The sequence below is a fragment of the Panthera pardus genome, unplaced genomic scaffold, assembly GCF_024362965.1.
Source record: "Panthera pardus isolate Hobbes unplaced genomic scaffold, ASM2436296v1 HiC_scaffold_3, whole genome shotgun sequence".
Taxonomy (NCBI): domain Eukaryota; kingdom Metazoa; phylum Chordata; class Mammalia; order Carnivora; family Felidae; genus Panthera; species Panthera pardus.
Genome location: NW_026526876.1, coordinates 44,366,547 through 44,393,321, shown reverse-complemented (window position 1 = coordinate 44,393,321; position 26,775 = coordinate 44,366,547). Strand labels below are relative to the sequence as shown.

General features: G+C 44.7%; 1 protein-coding gene across 1 annotated transcript in view; it reads right to left on the bottom strand.

Annotated features, from left to right (window-relative positions):
* Positions 1 to 24,239, bottom strand: part of SCPEP1 (serine carboxypeptidase 1) — a 32,218-nt gene extending 7,979 nt beyond the window's left edge. Inside the window, exons 1-9 of the mRNA XM_019415675.2 lie at positions 24,110 to 24,239; positions 20,643 to 20,791; positions 17,593 to 17,682; positions 13,789 to 13,944; positions 13,366 to 13,440; positions 8,334 to 8,406; positions 2,151 to 2,188; positions 1,259 to 1,387; positions 576 to 669 (exon numbers count right to left, since the gene is read on the bottom strand). Coding sequence (XP_019271220.2) covers positions 576 to 669; positions 1,259 to 1,387; positions 2,151 to 2,188; positions 8,334 to 8,406; positions 13,366 to 13,440; positions 13,789 to 13,944; positions 17,593 to 17,682; positions 20,643 to 20,791; positions 24,110 to 24,176 — 871 coding nt within the window. The 5' untranslated portion in view covers positions 24,177 to 24,239. The remainder of the gene's footprint in view (positions 1 to 575; positions 670 to 1,258; positions 1,388 to 2,150; positions 2,189 to 8,333; positions 8,407 to 13,365; positions 13,441 to 13,788; positions 13,945 to 17,592; positions 17,683 to 20,642; positions 20,792 to 24,109) is intronic.
* Between the last annotated feature and the right edge of the window lie 2,536 nt (positions 24,240 to 26,775).

Sequence of the window (26,775 nt, the reverse complement as noted above, 5' to 3'; positions counted from 1 at the left end):
AGGAAAAAGGCCAGAAACACGTTGAAAGTGGAGATGCTTTATTAACTTTGATTGCTGCATTTTATGTACTTTGGGGCCATTGAGTTTCTCCAGCACGGCCAATGGAAATCGGCTAACAAGTGGAATCGAGGGGTTCCTGCAGCCGTTATAGGCCTCTCCCGGAGGGAGGATGCCAGATATGGGCATCCAGTGAGCCTGGGTCAGCTGAAAGACAACTCGATCCGGCCTTCAGGGGGACTGACGTTGTAATCTGATGGGCAGAAGTTGGGTTCCAAGACACTATGCTAAGTGAAAGAACCCAGGTGCAAGAGACCACCCACTGCACGGTTCCCTTTATATGAAGTGCCCCAGGAAGGCATATGTGGAGACGTAGATTAGTGGATGGTGGTAGAACCGGATGGTGGTTATGACAGTGCAGCCTGGTGGATGCACTAAAACCACTGAATCATACACTTAACATGGGTGCAATTTACGGTATGTAAATTATGTCAATAAAGCTAAAAAAAATAAATAAATTGATTTCCTCTTGTACAGAGACAGACAGACAGGGTCTAGCAACTTCCAGGTCCACTTACCTAGGTGGCTCTGGGTGAACTCCAGGCTCGACTCCATCGCAGCCATGGGAGTGCTTTTAGTTAAGATGTTATAGAAGTTCACCCCATCCGTGTTCTGAAACAGAGAATTATATGCGACTGTTTGTTTGATTTGTCCATGATCGAGGCTGCAAAACAGAAAAACAACTGGCTCTCCATCTTATCCAAGGACAGCTTTAACTTTGTAAATGTGCTTGGATCAGAGCAGCGGCTCCGAGGACTGAGACCAGCTGTCAGCTGAGTCTCCTGGGGGTAGTGAGTGGCTCGTCCGAGGGGAGCTCAGTTGCTGGAGAAAACAAGGGCCCGTGTGTTAGCTTATAGGGAGTACAGAGCCACGGAGGGCCTACACACTCAAGTCCTCAGCCCGGCATCCTTCCCTTCTGGGATGCTGCAATGCTTGACAAGGATCCAAACGTTCATGTCGGCAAGACACATCGCTTCTTACACAGTCCATACGCTCAGCCGAGGACGAGCAGGTCTTACAGGCCTGGGTGGCTTTCTGACCTCCTCACTGCTCAGACTCATCAGCTTTATCTCTTAGCATGCGATCACTTTCAGATTCGTGGGGAGTCTCGGGATAAGACCCGAATCCCAACGACACCAACCAGGAGCCCTTCCTCCATGGGAACAAGGCAAGTGGGCTGCCTCCAAGGGTGTCCTGTTACCTGTTCAATGAGCATTTCTGCTTTCCCCCACAGCTGGGTGGCCTCTACATAGTGCTCCTTATTCACGGCATCCAGGACTTGCTCTGCAACCTGAGACACCTCTGCCAGACCTTGGTCATCAAGAAGAGACTAGAACGCAAACCGAGAACGAAAAGGCCCATGTTGCTCAGAGACACAAACCTGGCATCACGTACAGCTAGGGATGGCCGACAGACTGGGAGGGAGAAAGGGGACCACATATGAAAGTGAATTGTTGGGTCGCCTGGGTGGCTCAGTTGGTTAAGCATCCGACTTCAACTCAGGTCATGATCTCATGGTCCGTGAGTTTGAGCCCCGTGTCAGGCTCTCTGCTGTCAGCTCAGAGCCTGGCTCAGATTCTGCATCTCCCTCTGTCTCCGCCCCTCCCCTGCTCACACTCTGTCTCTCTCTCTCTAAAAAATAAATAAACATTAACAACAACAAAAAAAGTGTATTGTTTTAAGTCACGTAGTCATTGATGAAAAAAATACGGCAAAATGTTAAGAGTCTAGATGGTGGGTACTTGGGTGTTCACAGTGATCTTTCCACTTTTCTGCATATTTGAAAATGTTTGTAAAAAAAAGATATATTTTATTACAAATGTATTACAAATTATAATAAAATATATATTAAAAATATATAAAATTTTTTATAATAAAAAAATTAAAAGTTGGGGGGATTTTTAAAAAATTGTGTTTCTGGTACCTGGAAAAATGGGTAACTATGCTGATGTTTCTTTAAAATTTGCCCCCAAGGAGCAGTGTCAACCTCACAGGCAAACTCAGCTAGCCTGTTCTTCCTGGAGACAGAGCCAGAAGAGGCCAGCTGGGCTGCTGACCAGGGTGGGTGCAGGGTTGGGGATGCATCTACTTACCACGCTGTACAGGTAAGGTCCCCAGGAGAGCACCGAATCTAAAGGAAACCACATATGTACAAAGTAAGTTTGTCGTGGTTCTGTCCTCCCAAAGAAAAACCGTACTAGCTTCCCTCCCAAAGCAGAGACAGATGCAAGAAACCTGGTGGCTTTGGGTCTCAAGGCTCCGTGCAGGGCTGATGTCTCAGGAGTTGGGAGGTGGGATGATGTGGAAGCCTTTCTGTTGACTCAGGACTAATGACATGTTAATTTGACCTGATACTGGCCCAGCAAGTGAGTGATAGCCAGCGATGGCATCCCTACAGGTAGGCTGTGTGTGTGTGTGTGTGTGTGTGTGCGCGCGTGTGTGCAGGTTCCTCTCTGCTAGACCTCTAGGCATGTTGACAGCTTAAAATATGTCCCCCGCCCTCACATTTCTGCTCTGTATTTGCTCCTCCAGTTTGGGGACACTAGCTTCTGCCAAGGAGCTAATTAAGGAAGAAGACTAAGGATTTTGTAATTCAATGTCTATGACTATACTGCCAACCAATTCTTTTCTATTCCACAAACATATTGAGAATTTACTAAGGGTCTAAAGCCAGCAAGGAGTTTTAAAAGATACTGAGCCTGGGTGGCTCAGTCGGTTGAGCATCTGACTCCTGATTTCAGCTCAGGTCATCATCCTAGGGTCATGGGATCCAGCCCCACATCAGGCGCTGTGCTGACCACAGAGCCTGCTTGGGATTCTCTCTCTCTCTCTCTCTCTCTCTCTCTCTCTCTCTCTTCCTTGCTCACACACACTCTCTCTCTAAAATAAAAAAAGCTGGCACAAAAAAGAGACACTCATATCAATGGAACAGAATAGAGAACCCAGAAATGGACCCACAAACGTATGGCCAACTAATGTTTGACAAAGTAGGAAAGAATATCCAATGGAATAAAGACGGTCTCTTCAGCAAACGGTGCTGGGAAAACTGGACAGCAACATGCAGAAGAATGAACCTGGACCACTTTCTTACACCATTCACAAAAATAAACTCAAAATGTATGAAAGACCTCAATATAAAACAGGAAGCCATCAAAATCCTCGAGGAGAAAGCAGGCAAAAACCTCTTTGACCTTGGCTGCAGCATCTCCTTACTCCACACGTCTACAGAGGCAAGGGAAACAAAAGCAAAAATGAACTATTGGGACCTCATCAAAATAAAAAGCTTCTGCACAGTGAAGGAAACGATCAGCAAAACTAAAAGGCAACCAATGGAATGGGAGAAGATATTTGCAAATGACATATCAGATAAAGGGTTAGTGTCTAAAATCTAGAGAACTTATTAAAGTCAACACCCAAAAAACAAATAATCCAGTGAAGAAATGGGCAAAAGACATGAATAGACACTTCTCCAAAGAAGACATTCAGATGGCCAACTGACACATGAAAAAATGCTCCACATCACTCATCATCAGGGAAATACAAATTAAAACCACAATGAGATACCACCTCACACCTGTCAGAATGGCTAAAATTAACAACTCAGGCAACAACAGAGGTTGGCGAGGATGCGGAGAAACAGGATCTCTTTTGTATTGCTGGTGGGAATGAAAACTGGCGCAGCCACTCTGGAAAACAGTATAGAGGTTCCTCAAAAAACTAAAAATAGAACTACCCTATGACCCAGCAATTGCACTACTAGGTATTTATCCAAGGGATACAGGTGTGCTGTTTCGAAGGGGCACATGCACCCCAATGCTTATAGCAGCGCTAGCGACAATAGCAAAAATATAGAAAGAGCCCAAATGTCCATCGACTGATAAATGGATAAAGAAGATGTGGTGTATGTATATGTGTGTGTATATTATATGTGTGTCTATATATAGACACACATATAATATACACACACATATACATACACATATATGTATACGATGAAGTATTACTTGGCAAGCCAAAAGAATGAAATCTTGCCATTTGCAACTACGTGGAAGGAAATGGAGGGTATTATGCTAAGCGAAATATCACATGACTTCACTCATATGAGGAATTTAAGATGCAAAACAGATGAACGTAAGGGAAGGGAAGCAAAAATAATATAAAAACAGGGAGAGGGACAAAACATAAGAGACTCTTAAATATAGAAAACAAAAAGAGGGTTGCTGGAAGGGTTGCAGAAGGGGGATAGGCTAAATGGGTAAGGGGCTTAAGGAATCTACTCCTGAAATCATTGTTGCACCATATGCTAACTAACTTGGATGTAAACAATAAATTTAAAATAAAATAAAATAAAATAAAATAAAATAAAATAAAATAAAATAAAATAAAACAAAACAAAATAAAAGGGTGCCTGGATGGCTCAGTCATTAAGCATCTGACTTCGGCTCAGGTCATGATCTCACAGTTGGTGAGTTTGAGCCCCACGTCGGATATGCACAAGCCCCACTTTGGGAGAGCTCCAGACCCGATTTGGGTAAAAACATGAGCCCCAGGTGAGCCCCACTTCTCTCTCTCTCTGCCCCTCACTCATTTGTCCCCCGCAAAAGAAAAGTAAATAAATAAATTAAATTAAATAATTAAAAAACAACAACAAATGAGTAAAACAACGCCTGCCCTCAAAGAGAACAGTTGGGCTTAGTTTGGATGATTCCCAATTCCCAGAACTATAGGTAACGCTTGTACCACTGACATGTGCCAACAAAGTACCAACGACCACAACTTGCACATTTGAATGTGTCATTCCTTTGCTTAAGAACCTTCAATAGTTCCTAAGGCTAAGCATCTCAAAGTATGCTTCAAGTAACCTCAGTTCTGCAGGACTTTACTCTAGGTATTAGAGAAGAAAAAGTGCTTCTTCAGTTAAGTATCTTTAAGGCTATGCAAAACAGAAAAAAATATTTTTTTTCCCTGCGGGACTTCTCAGAGTCTCTAACATGCCTATGAAACCTTGAAGAGGTGGAGTCAGTATTTAGCACCTCCAAAACTTATTTGACTCTGGAGCCCTCCGTGTTGGCACCTCACGGTGATACCTCATAGGACTCGTATCCTTCAGAGCACACCCTGGGAAACGCAGGCACACCAGGCCCTCCGGGACCTAGCTGTCATCCACCTTCCCTGCTTAACTATCAAGCGTGTGCCTTAAGTTTCCTCACATACAGAATCGCCTGCAATTCTCCAACGTGTCCCATTCCCTGCTTGATCTAGTCCAGGGACTGACAAAATTTTTCTGTAAAGGAACGACCAGTAAACATTTTTTTTGCTCTGCAGGCCAGCTGACCTCTGTTGCAACCACTCCACTCTGTTGTGGCATCCTCCGAGCAGCCACAGACAACATGTCAATCAACGGGCGTGACCGTGTCCCAATAAAAAACTTATGGGTGGCAGGACAGACTCAACTTGTAGGCTATAGTTTGCCAACCTCTGATGTCCAACAGGACTTTCTGCAATGATGGAAATATTCCGTATCTATGTGGTCCCAAACAAGTCAATAGCCACGTGTGGCGACTGGAACACTTGAAATGTGGATGGTGCAACTGAAAGATTAAAATTTTTATTGTACTTTAATTAATTTAAATTTAGTTGCACACGGCTATGGCTACCATCTTGAACTGTGTAGGTCTTGAAGACACAGAACACGTCTGTGCATCTTTCCTAAAACTTTGCACCTACTACCTAGCAAAGAGTTCATAACTGTGCATGCAAATTAACAGTATTTTTCTCTCAAAAAAGGAGTAACGTCTGGGGCACCTGGATGGCTCACTCAGCTAAGACTCTTAATTTCGGCTCAGGTCAAAATCTCAGGGTTCGTGAGATTGAGCCCCTATGTCCAGCTCTGCGCTGACAGTGCAGAACTTGCTTGGGATTCTGTTTTCCTCTCTCTCTCTCTCCAAATAAATAAATAAACATCGTTTAAAAAAAAAAGGAGTACTTCTGGGATGGAAGGGTGGAACTTAAGTGGATCTGAAAGTCTGAAAGGAGGGATCTGGGCAGGAAGGTTTCTTCCTTCCTTCCTTCCCTCCCTCCCTCCTTTCTTTCTTTCTTTACTTTTTTTTTTTTTCTTTCTTATTTTGAGAGAGAGAGAAAGAACCAGTGGGGAAGGGGTAGAGAGAGAGGGAGACAGAGGATCCAAAGTGGGCTCTGTGCTGAGCACAGAGAGCTCGATGCTAGGCTCGAGCTCACAAATTGTGAGATCATGACCTGAGCCTAAGTCAGACACTTAACCGACTAAGCTACCCAGGAGTCCCTGGCAAGAAGATTTCTAAGGGGAAGCTGGTCACAGCAAGGTGAAAAAAGGTAGATTGTGGATAGGATGAATAGCACTTGCGAAGCCATGAGACTAAACTTCCTGGTCTTGTGTAAATAGGTGAGTGCATAGATTCTGGAGCCTGCTGCCTAGAGGTGAATACTGACTCCAGCTGTGTGACTTTACAAAAATTGCTTAACCTCTCTGAATCTCAGTTTCATCATCTCCAAAACTGTGATAATAACAGCATCCATCCATGGAGCTGTCGTATGTGTTTGCATAACACATTCAAGTGTTGAGCGCTGTTAGGAAAATGATGAGACCGCAGAAAGCAGCGTGTGATTCTAAGTGAGATGGTGAGCTTCATGTCTCTGATCAAGGCTTCTGCAGTTTCATGATGTCTTACAAGGTCCACCCAGGAAGGAAAAACAAATAGCAGCCCTTCTCCTGATGCTAACTCAAGAGCTCCCTTTCAGTCCTAGGTAATGCCAAGAATAAAGGCAAAAAATACCATTCCAAGTAGTATCAGAATATCTCGAATCCATTAGGGACACAGCTCTGTGACAAACCACATCCCTACCTTTCAGGGAAAAAAATGTTACTTTTTATAAATTACTATTTTTTTTTTTAACGTTTATTTATTTATTTGGAGAGACAGAGCACGAGCGGAGGATGGACACAGAGCGAGGGAGACAGAATCTGAAGCAGGCTCCAGGCTCTGAGCTGTCAGCACAGAGCCCGACGCAGGGCTCGAACTCAGGAACCATGAGATCATGAACCGAGCCGAAGTTGGACGCTTAGCTGACTGAGCCACCCAGGTCCCCATACAAATTACTATTTTTAAAAACTGAGGCATAATCACACATCAGAAACCATAAATGTAAATTTAGAAGTTTTGATAAATGCGGGACACCTGGGTGACTCATTTGGGTAAGCGTCAGACTCTTGATCTCAGCTCAGTTCTTGAGCTCAGGGTCATGGGTTCAAGCTCCACACTGGGTTCCATGCTGAGTGTGGAGCCTACTTAAAACAAAACCCAGAAATTTTGGTAAATGCAAACACCCATGTAACAACCACCGCAGTGAAGACATAGAACACAGGCAGCCTAGAAAGTTCCTTAGTGTCCCTTTCCAGCTTATTCCCTTCCCTCCTCCAGAGGGTAACTTCTCTTCTAATTTCTAACTTTGTGGTTTGGTCTTGCCTGTGAAGTTACCTTTTGTTAGGTTAGAGTAGTTCTCAACCAGGGACATCTGGAGGTGTTTTTGTGCATCACACTGGGGTGGGTAGACTGGCATCTAACAGGTAGAGATGCTAACATCCAACAATGCACAGGACAGCCCCCACAACAAAGAAACACGTGGCTTAAAATGTCAGTAGCCCTGAGATTTAGAAATCCTGTGTTAGAGTGAACCCCACGAAGGTGACTATTTCAGATGTCGGAAGCCACACCCCAGATGTCTGCATCATAAACAACTCTTATCTGTACTCCCGAAGAGGACACTCAGGTTATGAAACTACATACCTGAGCTACAGGACCTGATGGAAACTCTGTCTCACCACCAATATGAGCAACACACAGGAATTTCACCCCAAACCCTCATGCTAGTGGTGGGGAACAAATGACCAACAGAACTGGCTGTGCATCCCGATCAGGCCACTCACGCTGTGTGTCAGAGAGCAAATTCCACCTCCTCTCTGAGTGTTTAGAAGGTCTTCAGCTGTAAAATTTGATTCTTTTGTTGTAAGAGTCAAATAAGAGAATTCAGTCTGGCCGGCAGAGGTCCATGGTAGGAGCTCCGTAAATGAGTTCTCATCCTCAAACTTCTCAGACACTCCTGGAGCAAATACTTTCTGGGTTGATATCTCTAATGACCCAGAAAATTCTGTTGCCTTGTTCCCTGATCTGCACAACACAGCCCAAAGTCCCAGGGAAGAATAGAGAATGGGAAAGAAGAAATGAAAATTCCGTACTTACTTATAGGGGAGATCCATGAGTCACCCAAAGCAACGCCAGCAAAGTTGCACTGGATGGTCCCTTGCTGAACAGCCTGAAAGAAGAGAAGTCAACATCCTTGCCAAGGGAACCCAATGACCTCCATCCCTTCCTCAGTAGGAGGGGGCCAAGCCTTTATGCACCACCTTTGCCAAGCACAGAAAACTTTTGCCCATTCTTTCCAAGATCCCTTGGGTATCCAAAGACCTCAGATACCCACTAGAGAGCGAGGGTGACTCTTTCCTGCTGCCATATGCAAAGTGAGGAAGAACTGTTTGGGCATCTCTCTACTGGTTGTTGTTTTTTTTTTTAAGATTTTTTTCTTAATATGTATTTATTTATTTTTGAGAGAGCACAAGCAGGCCCCACACTGTCAGTGCAGAGCCCTATTGAGGCTCGAACCCACGAACCGTGAGATCATGACCTGAGCCGGAATCTAGAGTTGGATGTCCCACCGACTGAGCCACCCAGGCGCCTCCCTCTACTGTTGTTGAAAGAATGTTGGCAGGATGTGCGTGGGGTCTGGTACAGCCCTTTTCTTTCAGATGGTCACTAGCACCCTTTCCCCCAAGGTCTGTGATTCCTCACAAGGTGCTGGGAGGGGAGGGGTAGGAGGCTTGGGGACAACAATCACTGACCACAGGGTAGTCACTGCGGGGGTGGCAGGTCTCCTCAGGAGATCCTTGAGGGTGGGATGGATGCCTCAGGACTATACTATCATTTGTATAAAAATGAGAAAAAAGAATATACAGTGGACTCTTGATAATAGGTTTGAACTGCACCGGTCCACTCATATGCAGGTTTTTCCCAACAACTACAATAAAGTACTATAAATGTATTTTCTCCTTACGATTTCTTAGTAGCAGTTTCTTTCCTAGCTTACTTTATTGTAAGAATATAGTATAGAATACACGTAATATATGAACGATGTGAATCAACTGTTGAGGTTTTCAGTCAGGCTTGTGGTCAATAGTAGGCTGTGGGTAGTTAAGTTTTGAGACAGCCAAAAGTTATATGTGGATTTTCCATTGCATGACTTACTTCTATAGAGAAACTGAATCACTATGTTGCACATCTGAAACTAATATAACATTGTCTCAAACAAAAAAACTTTTTTTGCTTAAAAAAGTTGTATGCGGGGGCGCCTGGGTGGCTCAACCGGTTAAGCATCTTACTTTGACACAGGTCATGATCTCACAGTTCGTGGGTTCAAGCCCCACATCGGGCTCTGTGCTGACAACTCAGAGCCTAGAGCCTGCTTCAGACTGTGTCTCCCTCTCTCTCTGCCTGCCCCCCCAAAAATAAATAAACACTAAAAAATTTTTTAATTAAAAAAAATAAAAAGGTATATGTGAAAAACAAACAAGCAAACAAAGTTGTATGTGGATTTTTGAATGAGCAGGTGATGGCTCCTGACCCCCATGTTGTTCAGGGTTAACTGTATGTGAATTAGCTTACGTAGGCACAGAATACCTCTGGAAAGCTACAGAAGCTACTAATAACAGAGGCTGCTTTAGGGGAGAGGGGGAGGCAAGGGTGAGATTTTTTCCAGTATCTTTTACATGTTTTGAATTTTGAATTATGTGCATGCACAAACTATTCAGAGATCTAAAATAAGAACACAGTGACCATCCTGACTTTGAATGTTAGTAATTACAGAGAAAGAATTATGCATTTATCTGGTTTTCCATAAGGAATTTACTTCATAAGTCACCTAAATAGCCCAGGTGATGGGGGAAAGTTCCAGTTTATAGAATACCAGCTAATGGATGTGAACAAAAAGACAGGAGGAGAAAACCATCATTTTGTAACTCCTAACGATATTACTGACTCACATGAGAATCAAAAATTGATGTAAAATTATTAGGTGAAAGATGGATGAAGAATTAGACATCCATATAGTGTGAAGATAACACCACTCAGGTAACTTTCTATGCAGGCAGAAGGTGAAAGAGTCCAGTGGCAAAATCAGACTAGATCTAGATATTATGTCCTTTCTGAGTTGAAGCAAAATGAGGTGCACAGGGGTGCTTGGGTGGCTCAGTTGGTTAAGCATCAGACTTTTTTTTTTTTTATTTAAAAATAAAATTTTTTTTAATGTGTATTTATTTTTGACAGAGAGAGAGAGAGACAGAACATGAGCAGGGGAGAGGCAGAGAGAGAGGGAGACACAGAATCCAAAACAGGCTCCAGGCTCTGAGCTGTCACCACAGAGCCTGACGCGGGGCTCGAACTCAGACTGTGAGATCATGACCTGAGCCGAAGTTGGTCACTCAAATGACTGAGCCACCCAGGTGCCCCCCTTTTTTGTTTACTTAAATTTTTTTTAATGTTTATTTATTTTTGACAGAGAAAGAGAGACAGAACATGAGCAGGGGAGAGGCAGAGAGAGAGGGAGAAGCATCCGACTCTTAATTTCGACTCAGGTCACGATCCCAGGGTCATGGGATTGAGCCCTGCAGGGGGCTCTGTGCTGAGCGTGGAGCCTGCTTAAGATTTTCTCTCTCCCTCTCCCTCTGTCCTTCACCCACTCACGCTATGTCTCTCAAATAAATAAATAAGTAAATAAATAAAATATTTTTTAAAAGTGAAGTACACATCACGTATATCAGAGAGTGGCAATTTTTTCTAGAAAGGGCCAGAATTTAAAATATTATAGGGTTTGTAGACTAAACAGCCTGTGTTGCAATTACTCAGTTCTACCACTGTATCACTAGAGCAGCTACAGGTAATATATAAACAAATGAACAATTCTAATAAAACTTTATTTGTGGGCATTGAAATTTGAGTTTCATGTAATTTTCACGCATCATGAAATATTACTTTGCTTTTAAACCCTGCCGTTGCACCACCACCACTTGAAAATGTAAAAGCCCTTCTTAGCTCACAGGTCATATAAAATCAGGTGGTGGCAGGGCCTGGGTGGCTCAGTCGGTTGAGCGCCCGACTTTGGCTCAGGTCATGATCTCTTGGTTCGTGAGTTCGAGCCCTGCATTGGGCTCTCTGCTGTGAGTGCAGAGCCTGCTTCAAATCTTATGTCCCCGTCTCTCTGCTCCTTCCCAACTTGTACATGCATGCATGTGCTCTCTTTCTCAAAAAATAAATAAACGTTAAAAAAAAAAAAAAGAAGGTCATACAAGCTCACTGTAAACAAACTTAAACACCACAGGAGACAGGAGAAAATGTGGAAAAACTTTCCCCTCTGTCCCACATGCACCCCCTCCGCTCACCAGTTCACCACAGTTAAGATGTTACATATGCTTCTCAGCCCTTTCTTTGCTTTCACGAGCTTACACACACACACACACACACACACACACACACACACACACACACACACACACATAGAGATGCATGCATTCTTTGTGATGGTTGCCCCATCATGGAAGGATACATCTATTTTGTTTAAGTAATCCTCTACTTAATCCTCTACAATACTAATCCTCTACAGATAGCCACTGACTTTGTTTTCAGTTGACAGACATTGTAAGCAAGTGTATTAAACATTCTCAACACACAAACATGTGTTAAGAATTCCCACAGGACAGATTCCCGGAACTGAAATTACTGGTCAAAGGGCATATAGACTTTAAAAGTTGACAGATACTGCCAATGATTTACCATTGGGGAGCCTGGGTGCCTCAGTCAGTTGGGCATCCAACTTCGGTTCAGGTCATAATCTCACGGCTCATGGGTTCGAGCCCCGCATCAGAATCTGTGCTGACAGCTTAGAGCTCAGAGCCTCGAGCCTGCTTCGGATTCTGTCTCCTTCTCTCTGCCCCTCCCCTGCTCACACTCTGTCTCTTTCTCTCAAAAATAAAAAAAACATTAAAAAAATTTTTTCTTAATAAAAAATAAATAAATAAATAAATAAAATGATTTACCATTTTAAAATGTTTTATTCATTTCCCTGACTTCTTAACCAAAACTGGGTATCACCAATCTTTTAAATATTTGTAAATCCCACAGATTCAGCTACTAATAAAAGTTGAGCATTTTCCATATGTTCACAGGCTGTTTGCATTTCTTCTATAAATTGCTTGTTTGTATTCTTTGCCAATTCGCAAAGAATATTGTCTTTCTTAGAATATTCTCTTTTTTTATGGAGTATCAATAAGAATACCTTTCCTATTATATACATAGATTTTTTTTTTTTGAGACAGAAAGAGAGTGTGCACAGGGGAGAGGGGCAGAAGGAGAGAGAGGGAGGGAGGGGAAGAGAGAGGGAGAGGGAGAGAGGGAGAGAGGGAGAGAGGGAGTGAGGGAGGGAGAGAGGGAGAAAGGGAGAGAGGGAGAGAGACAGAGACGGAGAGGGAGAGGGAGAGGGAGAGGGAGAGAGAGAGAGAGAGAGAGAGAGAGAGAATCCCAAGCAGGCTCCACAGTTAGCGCAGAGCCTGATGTGGGGCTTGATACTGTGAACCACAAGATCACAGACCTGAGCCCACTAAGCGTCAGATGCTTAACCAAGTGAGCCATCCAGGTGCCCCTAGATTTCTTTATGTTTTGATTTTTTAATCTATCTACAACTGACGTTTTATGGAAGAAGAAATTCAATGTTACTGGTTTTCAAAGTGAGAGCCATTCGTTTCTGTGCCATTCATTGAATATTGTCTGTTGCCCAATGATTTGAAATGCCATGTTATCATTTGGTATGATTCTGCCACATGATCATATCCATGACACATACATGTTACTTACATACACACAGAAGTGTATGTAAAATCTGTTTCCAGGTTCTTCACCCTGCTGCATTGAAGTCTGCTGCTAAGCTAGTACCACACTGTTTTACTGTTTTACCCACTATAGCTTTCTTATAACTCATTTCATATCCGTTAGGGCAACCTTCACTGTGTTCTTTGAAACTTTTCATGGTTATTATTAGAGATTTAACCTTACTCTGCATGTACAAGGTACCAGAAGGTCCTATTCATAGTACATTCAATATCAGCTGATATAAAAAGGAACAGAATCAGTTTATCTGAAACGAAAACAAGAAAGACATCTTTCCTGTTACCTTATAAAGTTCTAGACCAATGCCAGCGGCCATTTTGCCTCCATAGGACTCCGAGAAAATGTAGAACGGAATCGTCTAGCAAGAAAAGGAATTTACACAGAATTAAATATCCCGAGTGCATTTTTTTTTACATAAATTAATTTCAGATTTCTATTGCATGTAACGGCCAGACAAAAATCTGCTTTTATTGGTCTTTCCCCCCCTTATCTGGTTAGAGTACCAGGCTCCAAGGTCATTCTTTCAAGCTTAAAACCACCTTGAGAGATGACAGAAACAGAAGGCCACAACCTGATCTCGGGTGCAGAAGGGTTGTCTCTGATAACAGCTGGACATTGAACTCTTGGGGGAATTTAAGTTTATTAGGATGGATGTAACAGTGGGACTGTGAGCGCTTTGCTTAGCTGACCCCGAGTTACAGCTTACCCGGAATTCTTTGTGGCAATCGAAGAAGGTCTTTAGGAGAATCATCATGTCTGACACCACCATGGCGAGGTCTTTGGCATACGCGTCACTCTTGTTCACGTAACTGAACCCAGTGCCCACAGGGTTATCCACAAATAGGAGACTGGCCGACTGGAGCTACACGTCACACGGGAAAGTCAAGTGGCACCATCGGTCAGTCACCAACTGTCTTTCCACTCTCTTCTATGAGCTCAACAAAACCCACACGCGAGAATATCAGTGTGCTTACAAGCCTACCGCTAAAAGGGATTTCAAAAAATTATAAACATAGGCTACTAAGGCGAAGAAAAGGAGAGGCAAGAAGGAAAGGTTAACATACATGGGGATCAAAACACATAAGCGGTCAGTTTTCACACAATACGGGGTCCTAAATGTAATACGTTATCTCTGGTAGAACCACGCGGTCCAAGCAACAGCTGGAAGCAGGGAGGGTACGTCCAAGGTCTGAATACCACATATCAGTTTTCTTTAAGGTGAATCCAATTTCCACACCGGCCTGGCCTCTCGGTGCACTACAAGTACAGAATCTATCCTAATACCTCTTCCAAAGAGGCTCAGAGTTACAGAATCTCGATGTGAGTATGGTAAGCTAGGTGTGAATGAGTGGCCAAAGGAATGAAGTCCAAATCAAGAAACTGCCCAGGCCGGGGCCTGACAGTAAAGTGTACTTGCTCGGATGTTGGAAATGTGGCAGGAGGTGGGCAGAGACCAGGTCATGCCCAGGAATCTGGATCTGGTCTTCTGGGAACTGAAAGACATTAAACTAAGGAGTGATTTGCATTGGAGAGGCGCTCTGAAAGCAGCCCCTAGAGAGGATGGAAAAGGGATGAAGGATATTAACAGCACTCGGGTATTCAACACAGAGTCACCACGTGACCCAGCAGTTCCACTCGGAAACTGAAAACAGGAACTCAAAACAAATGTACACCAGTGTTCCCTGCACTGTTCACGAGCGCTAACAGGTAGAAACAACCCAAGTGTCCGTCACCAGATGAACAAACAGAATGTGGTATATCCATACGGTGGACTAGTATTCAGCCTTCAAAAAGGGAAGTAGTGGTATATCCTACATGGATGAACCTTGTAAATGTTATGCTAAGTGAAAGAAGCCACACGCCCAAGGCCACATTCTGTATGACGCCATTGTTACAAAACGGCTAATGCAGGCGAGTCTACAGAGACAAAGTTGATTTGTGGCAAGTTGCCTAAGGAGAGATGGGTGGTTAACAGCTAAGGGGTATGAGGTTTTCTGGGATGGGAGGCTAGTGAAAATGGTCTGAAATTGAGTGTGGTAATGGTTGTAAAACTCTGAATATACGAAAAGCCATTGAATTGTATACTTTAAATGGGTGAATTATATCGTATGTGAGTTGTATTTCAATAAAGCTATACTTTAAAAAATTCATTTTTAGGTAAAACTGATTGGATGAGGGGGAGGGTGGGAGAGGGAGGGGCAGGGGAAGATGAGATGGCTCTCTGGTTTCTGCCTCAGGCATGATTGGATGGTGGTACCATTTACCACAAGGGACACATGAGAGTTGGCTGGTTTTGTGGATGGATAGAGGGTCTTGTGTAATAATGAATATGGCCTGGGATATGTCGAACTGGGCACGTATGAGAGACATCCACAAGGAGGCATCTCAGAGGCAAATGGAGAAATAGTTCTTGGGCAAAAAGTTCTGAGCCAGAGATGCTGACTTGGGGGCATCACCTTCTATGTGTCATTAAAGCAGTTTGAGAGGACAAGGCTGCCCAAAGAACACATAGAAGAGAATGTTACCTAGGACAGGGTACAGGAAACAACAATATCTAAGACATGGGAATGGCCAACAGTGTGGCAAAGAAAGCCAATGAAAAGAATCCCATGAAGGATCTAACGGGACTTTGGAACTGGGAAGCCAGCACACCCTTGGGGACAACAGCTCTGGGGAGAGACTACAGCGGGTCAGACCGGTGCTTCCCAACCTTGTCACGCCCTCAGAGATAAGTGTACTGCATCCTAGAGCTAATGTGCACTGGGTTCCCTAGTAAGTACTCTCTCCTGCCCCCAGCACCCAGCCCCCAGGTGAGAAAGCTCTGGGCTAAGGCATAAATAGGAGGTAAAGACCAGGGGCCACTGGGTGACTCAGTTGGTTAAACATTCGACTTCAGCTCAGGTCATGATCTCGCGGTCTGTGGGTTCGAGGCCCACACAGGGCTCTGTGCTGACAGCTTAGAGCCTGGAGCTTGCTTTGGATTCTGTGTCTCTGTCGCTCTCTGCCCCTCCCCTGCTTGTGCTCTGTCTCTCTCTCTCTCTCTCTCAAAAATAAATAAACATTAAAATTTTTTTTTAAAAAAATAGGAGGTAAAGACTAGACAGCAGTAAATACAGGCATACCTTGTTTTACTGCATTTTTTCTTTAACAAATTAAAGGTCTGTAGGCAGCCCTGTGTTGAGCAAGTCTATAGACACCATTTTCCCAACAGCATCTGCTTGCTTCGTGTCTGTGTGTCACATTTTGGTAATTCTTGCAATATTTCAAACTGTTTCGTTATTACTGTGCTTGTTACAGTGCTCTGTAACCAGTGATTAGGACTCACTGAAAGTTCAGATGATGGTTAGCTGTTTTAGCAATAAAGTTATTTTTAATTTAACGTACATAGTTTTACATGTAACAGACCATGGTATAGTGTAAGCGTTACTTTTCTATGCCCTGGGAAATCGAAAAATTCATTTGACCCGCTTTACTGTAGGTCTGGAAACCAAACCCGCAATGTCTCCAAGGTATGCCTGTATAAAGAATTCTTTCAAGAAAAGGTGGTAGCTGGAGGCGCTTGGTAGTAGGTTGGGAAAAACCTGTGCATGTCTGTAGCCCAGGGAACAGAGAGCCTACAGACAGCATAAGGATGTAGAAAGGTACTAACTGTCCAAGTGGAATCTTTGAGAAAGGGACCCCAGCAGAGAGGGGCCTCGTGTTATTTTGAGATGGGCAGGAGGATAGTAAGGGGCAGGAAGGGGTAGAGAGGACAGGGGAAAGCCGGTCACAGGCAATGACTCTGTCCTCTCGGTGAGGCAGGGAGACAGGGCAGACAGGGAGGGAGCAGAGCAGCAGCACACAGCAGAGGGCGGCCACGAGCTCAGGCAAAGCCCACAACCAGGTTGTGGTTTTGTCCGCCAGTGTCTGGCACCCAGAAGCAGGGGCCGAGCAGGTGCACAGTGCGACTGATCCAAGGTTGGGGGTGGCTTGGCTCTTCGGGGAAAAGGATGAAGGAGCCAGGGGTTGAGCAGAGAAGGGTTAGGGCAAGACGTGAAACCAAGAACGAGGGAGGGGGTGGAGACAGAACAAGAGAGACACCAAAAAGGTAGAGGACAAAGGCTCTGAAGTCTTGATGAAGTCAAGAAGCAGGGTAGGAGAGTGGAGAGGGGACAGGATTGGACGTCGTGGCCAGAGGGTGGGATCCTGCGGTCAGATTGCAGAGATGGCCAAATAGGAAATGACAAGGTCCAGGGTGTCTGCTGGAATAGGCTTTGGCCGTCAAGTGAATGGAAAGGTCACCGACGTGGGAAGGGAAGAGAGCCAGGGGACGGACAAGCTGCCCCCAGAAATGGAAGAAGCTGGCTACAGCGGAAGCCTAGGGACAAGTGCACAAGGCCCAGGACCCCTGGGGAAGAGGATGGAGCAGGATTGCTTAATCTGTGACCCCACCCAGAATGGGGTAGGGCCAGGTGGGGCTCAGCCTTGGAGAGGCCACAGGGCAGTTTCAGTTAGGCTGTGCTCACTGTACCCAGGTAGTTCTTCGTGGTTTGAGATCACTGTCAAGGGGCCCAATTTCCTCAAAGTTTCCAAATCCAGTGCTGGAACCGCCCGGACCACCCTGTGGAAGAGAAAATAAACAACAAAATAAGCCCAGAGAAAACATTAGTCAAATCTTGGTCATTATAACAATGACCACATTCACTCTAAATGATTTATGATTTAGTGCTGGCTCAGTCAACATTCTACGAAAGACACAACTGACCTGGTGAACCAGGGGGTCTGTACCGACAGAGCCCCTGGTAACTGCTGAAGTCTTTCTAAAGGGAAAAGACTCAGGGACACCTGTCTGGCTCAGTCAATAGAGCATACGACTCTTGACCTTGGGGTTGTGAGTTCAAGCCCCATGTTGGGTGTAAAGATTGCTTATAAATAAAAAAAAAATAAATAAATAAATAAATAAATAAATAAATAAATGAAAGAAAACACCTGGCTTACGAGCCCCAAAAGGAATTTTCCTACCTCTGATCCTCTGAGATTGACTCCTGACCCGCCATGGGGCATGCTGGGCACTGACCTTCAAAACACCTTGGCCAACCCCTCTCATCTCCAAGATGAGCAGTAAGGCCCAGGTAAGGGACATGGCAATTAGGGGTCCATTTTGCCAAGACTGGACCTGGGGCCCTGTGACTCCTCACCCCACCACCTCTCCTCTGTCCCTGCAGACCAACAAGGGACGCAGACTGAAGGGCAGTTTGATCATGTGGATCCTGGGATATAATTTAGTAAATGTAGAAGTCCCAGGGCAGGAAGGACTCAATACTGTGTGCATCCAGGGCCAATGGCAGGGCAGGACTGTGAGCAGAGCTCAGTGCCGGGGCATTGTCAGTTGAGCATCCGACTTCAGCTCAGGTCATGATCTCACAGCTTATGAGTTCTAGCCCCGCCTTGGGGTCTGCGTTGACAGCTCGGAACCTGGAGCCTGCTTCGGATTCTGTGTCTCCCTCTCTCTTTGCCCTTTCCCCACTCATGCTCCCTCTCTCTCTCTCTCTCTCAAAAATAAATAAACATCGGGGTGCCTGGATGACTCAGTCAGTTAAGTGGCTGACTTCAGCTGAGGTCATGATCTCACGGTTCGTGAGTTTGAGCCCCGCATCGGGCTCTGTGCTGACAGCTCAGAGCCTGGAGCCTGCTTCAGATTCTGTGTCTCCCCCTCTCTCTGTCCCTCCCTGTTTGCACTCTCTCTCCCAAAAATAAATAAACACTTAAAAATAAATAAATAAATAAATAAACAAACAAACAAACATACATTAAAAAAATAATAAAATAAAATAAAATGTTGGCAACTAATCCAGATAAAACAATAGGAAGGTTTTGCAACTTCTGAAATTCAATGGTTTTTAAATTCCTGAGAGCCCAGAAGGTGCTTGAGGGGCGAGCATGTGACAAAGGGAAGGCGGCCAGGGTAGGACCCGGCCTACACTCCAGCCCTTCTGCTTTCCACTTGGGCTCCGTATAGAAGCTTTCACTTGACGGTGGTAAGAGTCCTGCTGATGAAGAAAAAGTTGAAAAACCTTAAAAATCCCTCAGATTAAAAAACAAAGCCCAGGGGCGCCTGGATGGCTCTAACGGTGGGGCACCTGACTTAGGCTCAGGTCATGATCTCGCAGTTCATGGGTTCGAGCCCAGTGTCGGGCTGTGTGCTGACAGCTTGGGGTCTGGAGCTTCTGGTTCTAAGTCTCCCTCTCTCTCTGCCCCTCACCCGCTCACACTCTGTCTGCCTGTCTCTCTCTCTCTCAAAAATAAATAATTTTTTTTTAATTAAAAAAAATAATAAACAAACAAACAAACAAAAACCAAAGCCCAGAAAACGGAACCCTGCAGCATCTCTACCTACCGCAGCCCTGGGTGGACAGAAGGGCCCTGGGATACACCCGTGGCATCTTCTTCTCAGACACTTTTACATCTGCACCCTCGGGCCAGGCCTCACCTCCAGCACTCAAAGGAGACAGTTGTGATAACGCCCCCTTCCCGCACAGGGCTCACCTGCACTCTGTCTCATCAGGAGAGTCCGCCAGGGCTAGCTGAGGAGGCCAAGCCCAGGGCACCAGCAGGGTGCTCGTGAATACTGACATTTTGGGAGGAAGTGACACGTGCATCCCATGGAGAGGAGTACCCTGACACCCTATTTACTGGTGCGCAACCTGGAACCCAATCTGGGCCATACCGCCAGTTTCCAGAAGCTGAAGCAAAACTGTGTTCGTCAACCCCTCCCTAAAGGCTGGTCTTCCAGGTGGGTGTGGGCCACCTCTAGGCAAATATTTTAGGAATGCAAGAGAGGATCCTCTGCCTGCCCCCCAAAGCTGCCTCCAACCGGTTCCCAGCCTTCCATCCTACAATCAGAGCTCAAGATTAAAACCCAAACACACTCAGGGAGGATAGGACCCAACATTGAATTCTAAGATACAAAAGGCTGAGTCCTTTCAAAAGGGGGCTTTTCTGGGGGCAAGGAGTTAGGGTCTAGGAAGGACTGGGAGAAGAGACAGAGAGAAAGGGCTGCTCGGGAACCTTTCCGAACACCTGTCAGCATTTAGTCACAGGGGTCTACAGGAGCTTCTGCTAAGGCATCCTACCACTGACTGGACTCAATATAATGTTTATTTATTTTTGAGAGAGAGAGGGAGAGACAGAATATGAGTGGGGGAGGGGCAGAGAGAGAGGGAGACAGAATTCAGGCTCCAGGCTCCGAGCTGTCAGCACAGAGCCCGACATGGGGCACGAACTCACGAACCGTGAGATCATGACCTGAGCTGAAGTCGGACACTTAACTGACTGAGCCACCCAGGCGTCCCTTGACTGGGCTCAATATAAAAAGACCTCTGCAAAGGCTAGCACCCCTCACTCTCTGATTTGGCCTCTTAGCATACCATTGTCTTTGCCTGCCTCAGGAGGACACCAAATCCCCGCCCCCAGCCAGGACCCCCCCCCCCCACCCCAGATCAGTCCTTCCCCCCTGAGCTTTTACGAGCTGGCAAAGTGGTAAGAGGGGAAAACCGGGCCAGGCAGCCAGGCCACTTTTACCTGAAGCCACATGACCAGAGGGAGTTCTGAGAAGTTCTTGCAGGGGTTAGTTGCATAATAGAGCCACCAGAACATGTGGGCATCCTTGCGGACAGTCACATAATCCCACACTTCCTTTCCTTCCTCTGCGGGCCAGTCAATGACTGCTCCTAAAACAGAAGCACAACGTGATTTTCCTGAAGAAGGTCAACCATCCAGGTAAATTCCAAGGCTGTAGAGATGGCCATGCTAAGCTAGAGATGATGTGGTTTATATTTTTGGCAACGTACTCACTCTAATATAGTGGGGAGATAAGGAAAAGACACTTCAGTTGTGAAAAAAAGAAACCAAACTTAATAGTGGCAGAGGAGATTGGGGGCTTTCACTTTTTCCTCTGCACCGTCTGTAATATTTGAATTTTTAACAGTAGGCATGAACACTTTTACAATTCTGTTTTTTCTTATTTTTTTTTAACTTTATTTTATTTATTTTAAGATAGAGACAGAGAGAACACAAGTGGGGTAGGGGAAGAGAGAGAGAAAATCCCAAGCAGGCTCTGCACTGATAGCGAAGAGCCCGATGCGGGGCTTGAACTCATGAACCTCGAGATCATGACCTGAGCCGAAGTCACTTCACCAACTGAGCCACCCAGGCACCCCCACAATTCTGTTTTAAAAAGAGAGAGAGATTTACATTTTGGGGAAAAAAGGAAAAAATCTCAAAATGCAAGATGCTAGCTTTTGTATCTCTTTTAATGTATTATTAAAGAGGTATCCCAAATTAGAGAGACCAAGAGTCACTATATTATACTGGGGCAACTGTTAGCTTTTGTGAAGGAAAAAAAAAAAATCTAAGTCCTTTTTAAAAAAAAATTTTATGTTTATTTACTTTTTGAGAGAGAGACAGACAGAGAGAGCAAGCTGGGGAGGGGCAGAGAAAGAGAGAGGGAGAGAGAAAATCCCAAGCAGGCCCAGTGCTGTCCATGCAGAGCCAGTCAAGGCACTGGAATTCAAGAACTGTGAGATCATGACCCGAAGTGAAACCAAGAGTCGGACGTTTAACTGACTGAGCCACCCAGGTGCCCCCACAAATGTAGGTCCTTACTTAACACTCTAAACCAAAATAAATTTCAAGTGGATAAAGTATTTCAATTCTAAAATTTCGATATTAAAAATAATATGAAAATATAATTGAATGTTTTTCTGATCTCTGGATGGGGAAATGATGTAGGCATACCCCACAGATATAAAGAAAGCTATCAACAGAGTTGAGGACAGGAACTTGTTACATTTTCTGTACAATAAAATTTATGTACATCAAAAATAAAATCGGGGCGCCTGGGTGGCTCAGTCGGTTGGGTGTCTGACTTCGGCCCAGGTCACGATCCTGTGCTTGGTGGGTTCGAGCCCCATGTGGGGCTGTGTGCTGACAGCTCAGAGCCTGGAGCCTGCTTCAGATTCTGTATCTGTCTCTCTCTCTACCCCTCCCTTGCTTGCACTCTGTCTGTCTCCCAAAAAGAAAATAAATATTAAAAAAAATAATAAAATTAAATTAAATTAAAAGGCAAACAAAGACAGATCTGTGACAAATATGCACAACAGCAATTTTCTTTACTTGTGTAGATCAATTTTTTTTTTTACTTTTTTTAACATTTTTATTTTTTGAGAAGAAGAGACAGACAAACGCTTAACTGACTGAGCCACCCAGGCGCCCCGTTGCGTAGATAAATTGAAAACAGGAAGATCCTGGGGCGCCTGGGTAGTTCAGCTGGTTAAGCCCTCTGACTCTTGATTTCAGCTCCACCTCATGGTTAGCGGGTTTGGGCCCGGAGTCAGGCTCTACACTGACAGCTTGGAGCTTGCTTGGGATCCTCTCTCTCTCCCTCTCTCTCTACCCTACCCCTTCCCTGCACCCACCCCACCTCTCTCTCAAAATAAATAAACTTAAAAAGGGTTAACATCACTAATATTCATACATGAAAAGTAAAGCAATATGAGGTCACTAAAAAAATCTTCGCTTATTTGATAGACAACAAAATAATGGCGGGTGCTCAATGTCCACAAGGAGGCTGGAGACCGGCCCTCAGCACTGTTGGCCAGAGTGCACACAGCATCACTTTTCGGGAAGGCAGTCTGGCTTTCCAAATAGCAAAAGAAAGATATTCCATAGATTAAAAGCCATATATATACATGTACATCCTTCAATCCCGCAGCTCCAATTTTCCTTAGTTATCTTTGTAGCATCTGCAAAATAGGTATCAGAAAAGAGTAAGTTATGCACATTTTCTATGTCACCTTTGCTAAAGTAACAACTCTCAAGTTACAGTTGTTTTTCTCAAATACCCTCTGAGGGTGGAGAAAAAAAAAAAAGGCCAATAATGTGCAAAGATGATGAGAGGCGACCCTCGATGATGGGCGTTTCCTGCCTTCCACTTCCTCTTTTCTTAACTTCCAAGCCCCTGTGACAAGGAAAACAACAAAAACTGGTCTCAAAAAGAAAAGAAGGGAGTAGATGAGGAGACAAAGGGGTTTTGTAACTGATTAAGAAAACCAGAAAGTGGCTTGAGGGGCAGAACAGAATGGCTAGATCATAGATGTGGCTGTAAGATTTGAGGTACGGGTGACAGAAGATCACACTACCTCCTGGAAAGTAACAGATACAGCCTGGGTCCCTTTTGACTTAATGGCTGGCACTCCTCCCTTCCTTGGCAGTGAGGACTGTTAAAATTTGTGTGGGGGGGGGGGGGGGGAGGAGGGGAGGGGATGGACAACCTATTTGACAACATTTTCCAGACCCAAGCTGAAGGGCCAGAGTATCCCCAGTTACACAAGGGAAGAGGAGGAATGTGGAGCAACCCGCCTCGAGTCACAAGGCAAGTTTGCGGCCAGTTCCAGTTCCCAGATCTGGATTCAGACCACAAGACATTTTGCTGAAAGACTGAAAATCAATTTCCAAGTCATCCTGTTAAACACGAATTTGTTTTTGTCAAAAAGAATCGCAGTGAAGGGAGATGTTATCCTGTCTGTACGGATCAAGTAGAGAGAAAAAGCCCTTATCTCAATGAAACGTCCCATTCGAGGTAGGACTTTTCAGAGTCCTTTGGACCGCATGTTTCAGCTGAAAAGAAAAAGTCCCCATAATCCCACTTAGCAGCCAATCACGGCAGGAAAAGGGAGGTGGATTTAGGATCGTGGTAACCTCACCCACCAGCAGTTTCCCCAACTCAAGTAATTTGCACAATTGCTCCTACCTAGGCGTAGGGAAGAGAGGAGCACCAGACTATTCAGCGCCAGGAAGGGGTATTAAAAGCACTTAGTATTTTATCTTAAAGAAAAAAAAGAAAAAAAGAGCTAGGTCCTAAAGCAGTTTGATCACGGAAGGTAGAAACGGGGAAAGGCATTTGCTCTAAAAAGCACAAACCCACTAACAGACTCTCATCCCTGGAGAAGGATGCACCGGCCTCTGGTGCACTTTCTTCCCGAACCTACCGGTGCTCAGGCCCAGCAGCAAGAGCAGCAGCAGCACCACGGGAGAGGTCCTCGGCACCAGCTCCATGGCGAATACGGCGCGGCGACACCAGCCCGAGGCTGAACCCTGAGCCCCACCACGTGACGGCAGTGGGTGGGACCTGGCTCCGACCGGGGCCTGGGCGGGCCCTGAGGCGTGGGCGGGGCCTGAGGCGTGGGCGGGACGTGGGCGGGGCCTGAGCGGCTCGCCGCTGCTAGTGTCCCGCGGGCACTCTGCTGGGCCTGCCGACCGCGAGCCAGGCAGTGGCGGTCTAGGTGCTCTGTCTGCCCCACCGCGACCTCCTTTGCCGTTTTGGGGACGGATCAGAGGGGTTGAGGCGTTTAATACATTTGTTTGACTTGGGTCGTGGGACAGGACTGAGACGCTGCGAAGAAATGGCGAGAACCGTCCTTTCTGCCCCGCTCATCTCTTCCCTCCCCAGCAACAGGGCTGACATTTCAAAAGCTAGTGCATCTACCTCCGAACACATCACGCTTGAACCCGCTGGTCGTTGAAAACTGCGATTCCATTTTCATAGACTTATCTTTAAAGTTATTTTGACTATAAAGTTACATATATTATGAACATTTTGGAAATTAAAAAAAAATTTAGATCCTACGAAACAAACCATTGTTGGCATTGGAATATATTTTTCTCTAGTCTTCGTTTTAAGTACAATAATAAAAAAAATTATTGTTTTTTCCTGTGTTGCTAATTTGTCAATGGTATCATTCTGTGTTAACATTGTCTTCACAAGTCATTTTATTTTTCTAATTTTTAAGCCAACTTTATTTTTTTAAGTTTATTTATTTATAATGTTTATTTATTTTTGAGAGAGAGAGTGTGAGAGTGGAGGAGGGGCAGAGAGAGAGGGATAGTCTCAAGCAGGCTCCCTGCGGTCAGTGCAGAGCCAGATGTGGGGCTCGAACTCACAAACTGTGACATCATGACCTGAGTGGAAATCAAAAGTTGGTTGCTTCGTGGACTGAAACCCTGGGCACCCCACCACAGTCATTTAAGAGAGGGAATTACAGGTTTGGGAAGGGGAAAGGAGGAAAAGAATGGTAGGATTGTTTCGTGTGTGTGTGTGTGTGTGTGTGTGTGTGAAAAGGTTTTTTTGTTTTTTTGTTTTTTTCTCTGAGTATACTGAATAACTCACCTCGTAGAGCTAGGAAACAGGGTAATACAAGGACAGTATGAGAGTAAGGCTGCTGCCATATATTCTATTTCAAACGTTCACTTGACAGAAAACAAAACAAAAACAAAGTCCAGGTGACAACTCCTTTTCCTGCTCCCCTCTGCATCCCTCTCCCCCTGCCTGTCTTAAGTGGACAGATGTTTTTATCTGCAGCGTTGTGGAATGACAGTCCTGCCAGTGAAGGGCAAGCTCACTGAGATTTGGGCCAGAGAAAAGAATTAGGCAACTGGGTTCTCAGGGGTGCTCCGGGAGTGTGTAAAATGCCATTATGAGGGTATTGGGGATAAGCCCGTAGAGGAACGTTAGAAAGATACACATCCAAGTTACACCCTTAGTCAAACAGAAATAACTGTGTTACAAACATTATTTTAAGCTTTTCCTTATCTAAAGCTTCCAAATTGGGGATGCTTGGGTGGCTCAGTCAGTTGAGCATCCAACTCTTGATTTTGGCTCAGGTCATGATCTCGAGGTTCATGAGACTGAACCCCATATCAGGCTCCTCACTGAGCATGGGGTCTGCTTAAGGTTCTCTCTCTCTCTCTCTCTCTCTCTGCCCCTCTCCCCTGCTCATGGGTGCTTTCTTTCTCTCTAAAGAAAAAAAATTTTTTAAAGCATTAAAAAAAATAATAAAGCTTCCAAGTTGGTCTCTGTCACCAGAGCTTTAAATACTCTTAACCATTACAGGGTTTCATGTTTTCATTGTAAAAATAAAGCTATAGTAAATATATTTTTCCATATGGTATTTTTCATATTTGGGATTATTTCTCTAAAATAAAATAGAAGTGATAACTATTGCATAAAAGTCGACAAACATTATTATATAACTTTTAAGCACGGGATGGGCTTATATGGTATGGAAATACAGGTAAGGGCCAGGCAACTGCCTGATAAAACAATGGTGTAAAATCAACTAGAAACTATGGTTGCCCCCGGGGGGATAAAACCTCAGACATTGACAGGGAAGGAACATAAGGTAATTTCCTGAAGTAATGGTAATGTATATAGGTGTGTTGAACCAGTAAAATTCAACTGAGTAAGTTTTTTTTTTTTATAAGTTTTATTTATTTAAGTAACCTCTACACCCCATACGGAGCTCAAACTCATGACCCCAAGTTCAAGGGTCCCACATTCCTCCAACTGAGCCATCCAGGCATCCTTCAACTGAAAGAAATTTTAAAGATCTTGTTGGCTGTATTCAATGATACATGAATCTGGTAGCATACCGTCTAGCAGAAAGAAAGGGGATCCAAGGAGCTATACAAAATGGAAGGCTTTTGTAGGCAGAAGCCTCTGGACAAGGAAGCTACAAACAAAAGAAAAGAAAGGATTGTTTCAGGCAAGGCTTTTCTTGGGGTGGGGGAAGCGAGTTATCACATAGATTACTTAACTAGAGCTTACCAGGAAATTCTAATTTGGCTATTAAAGATCACATTCCTGGGGTACCTGGCT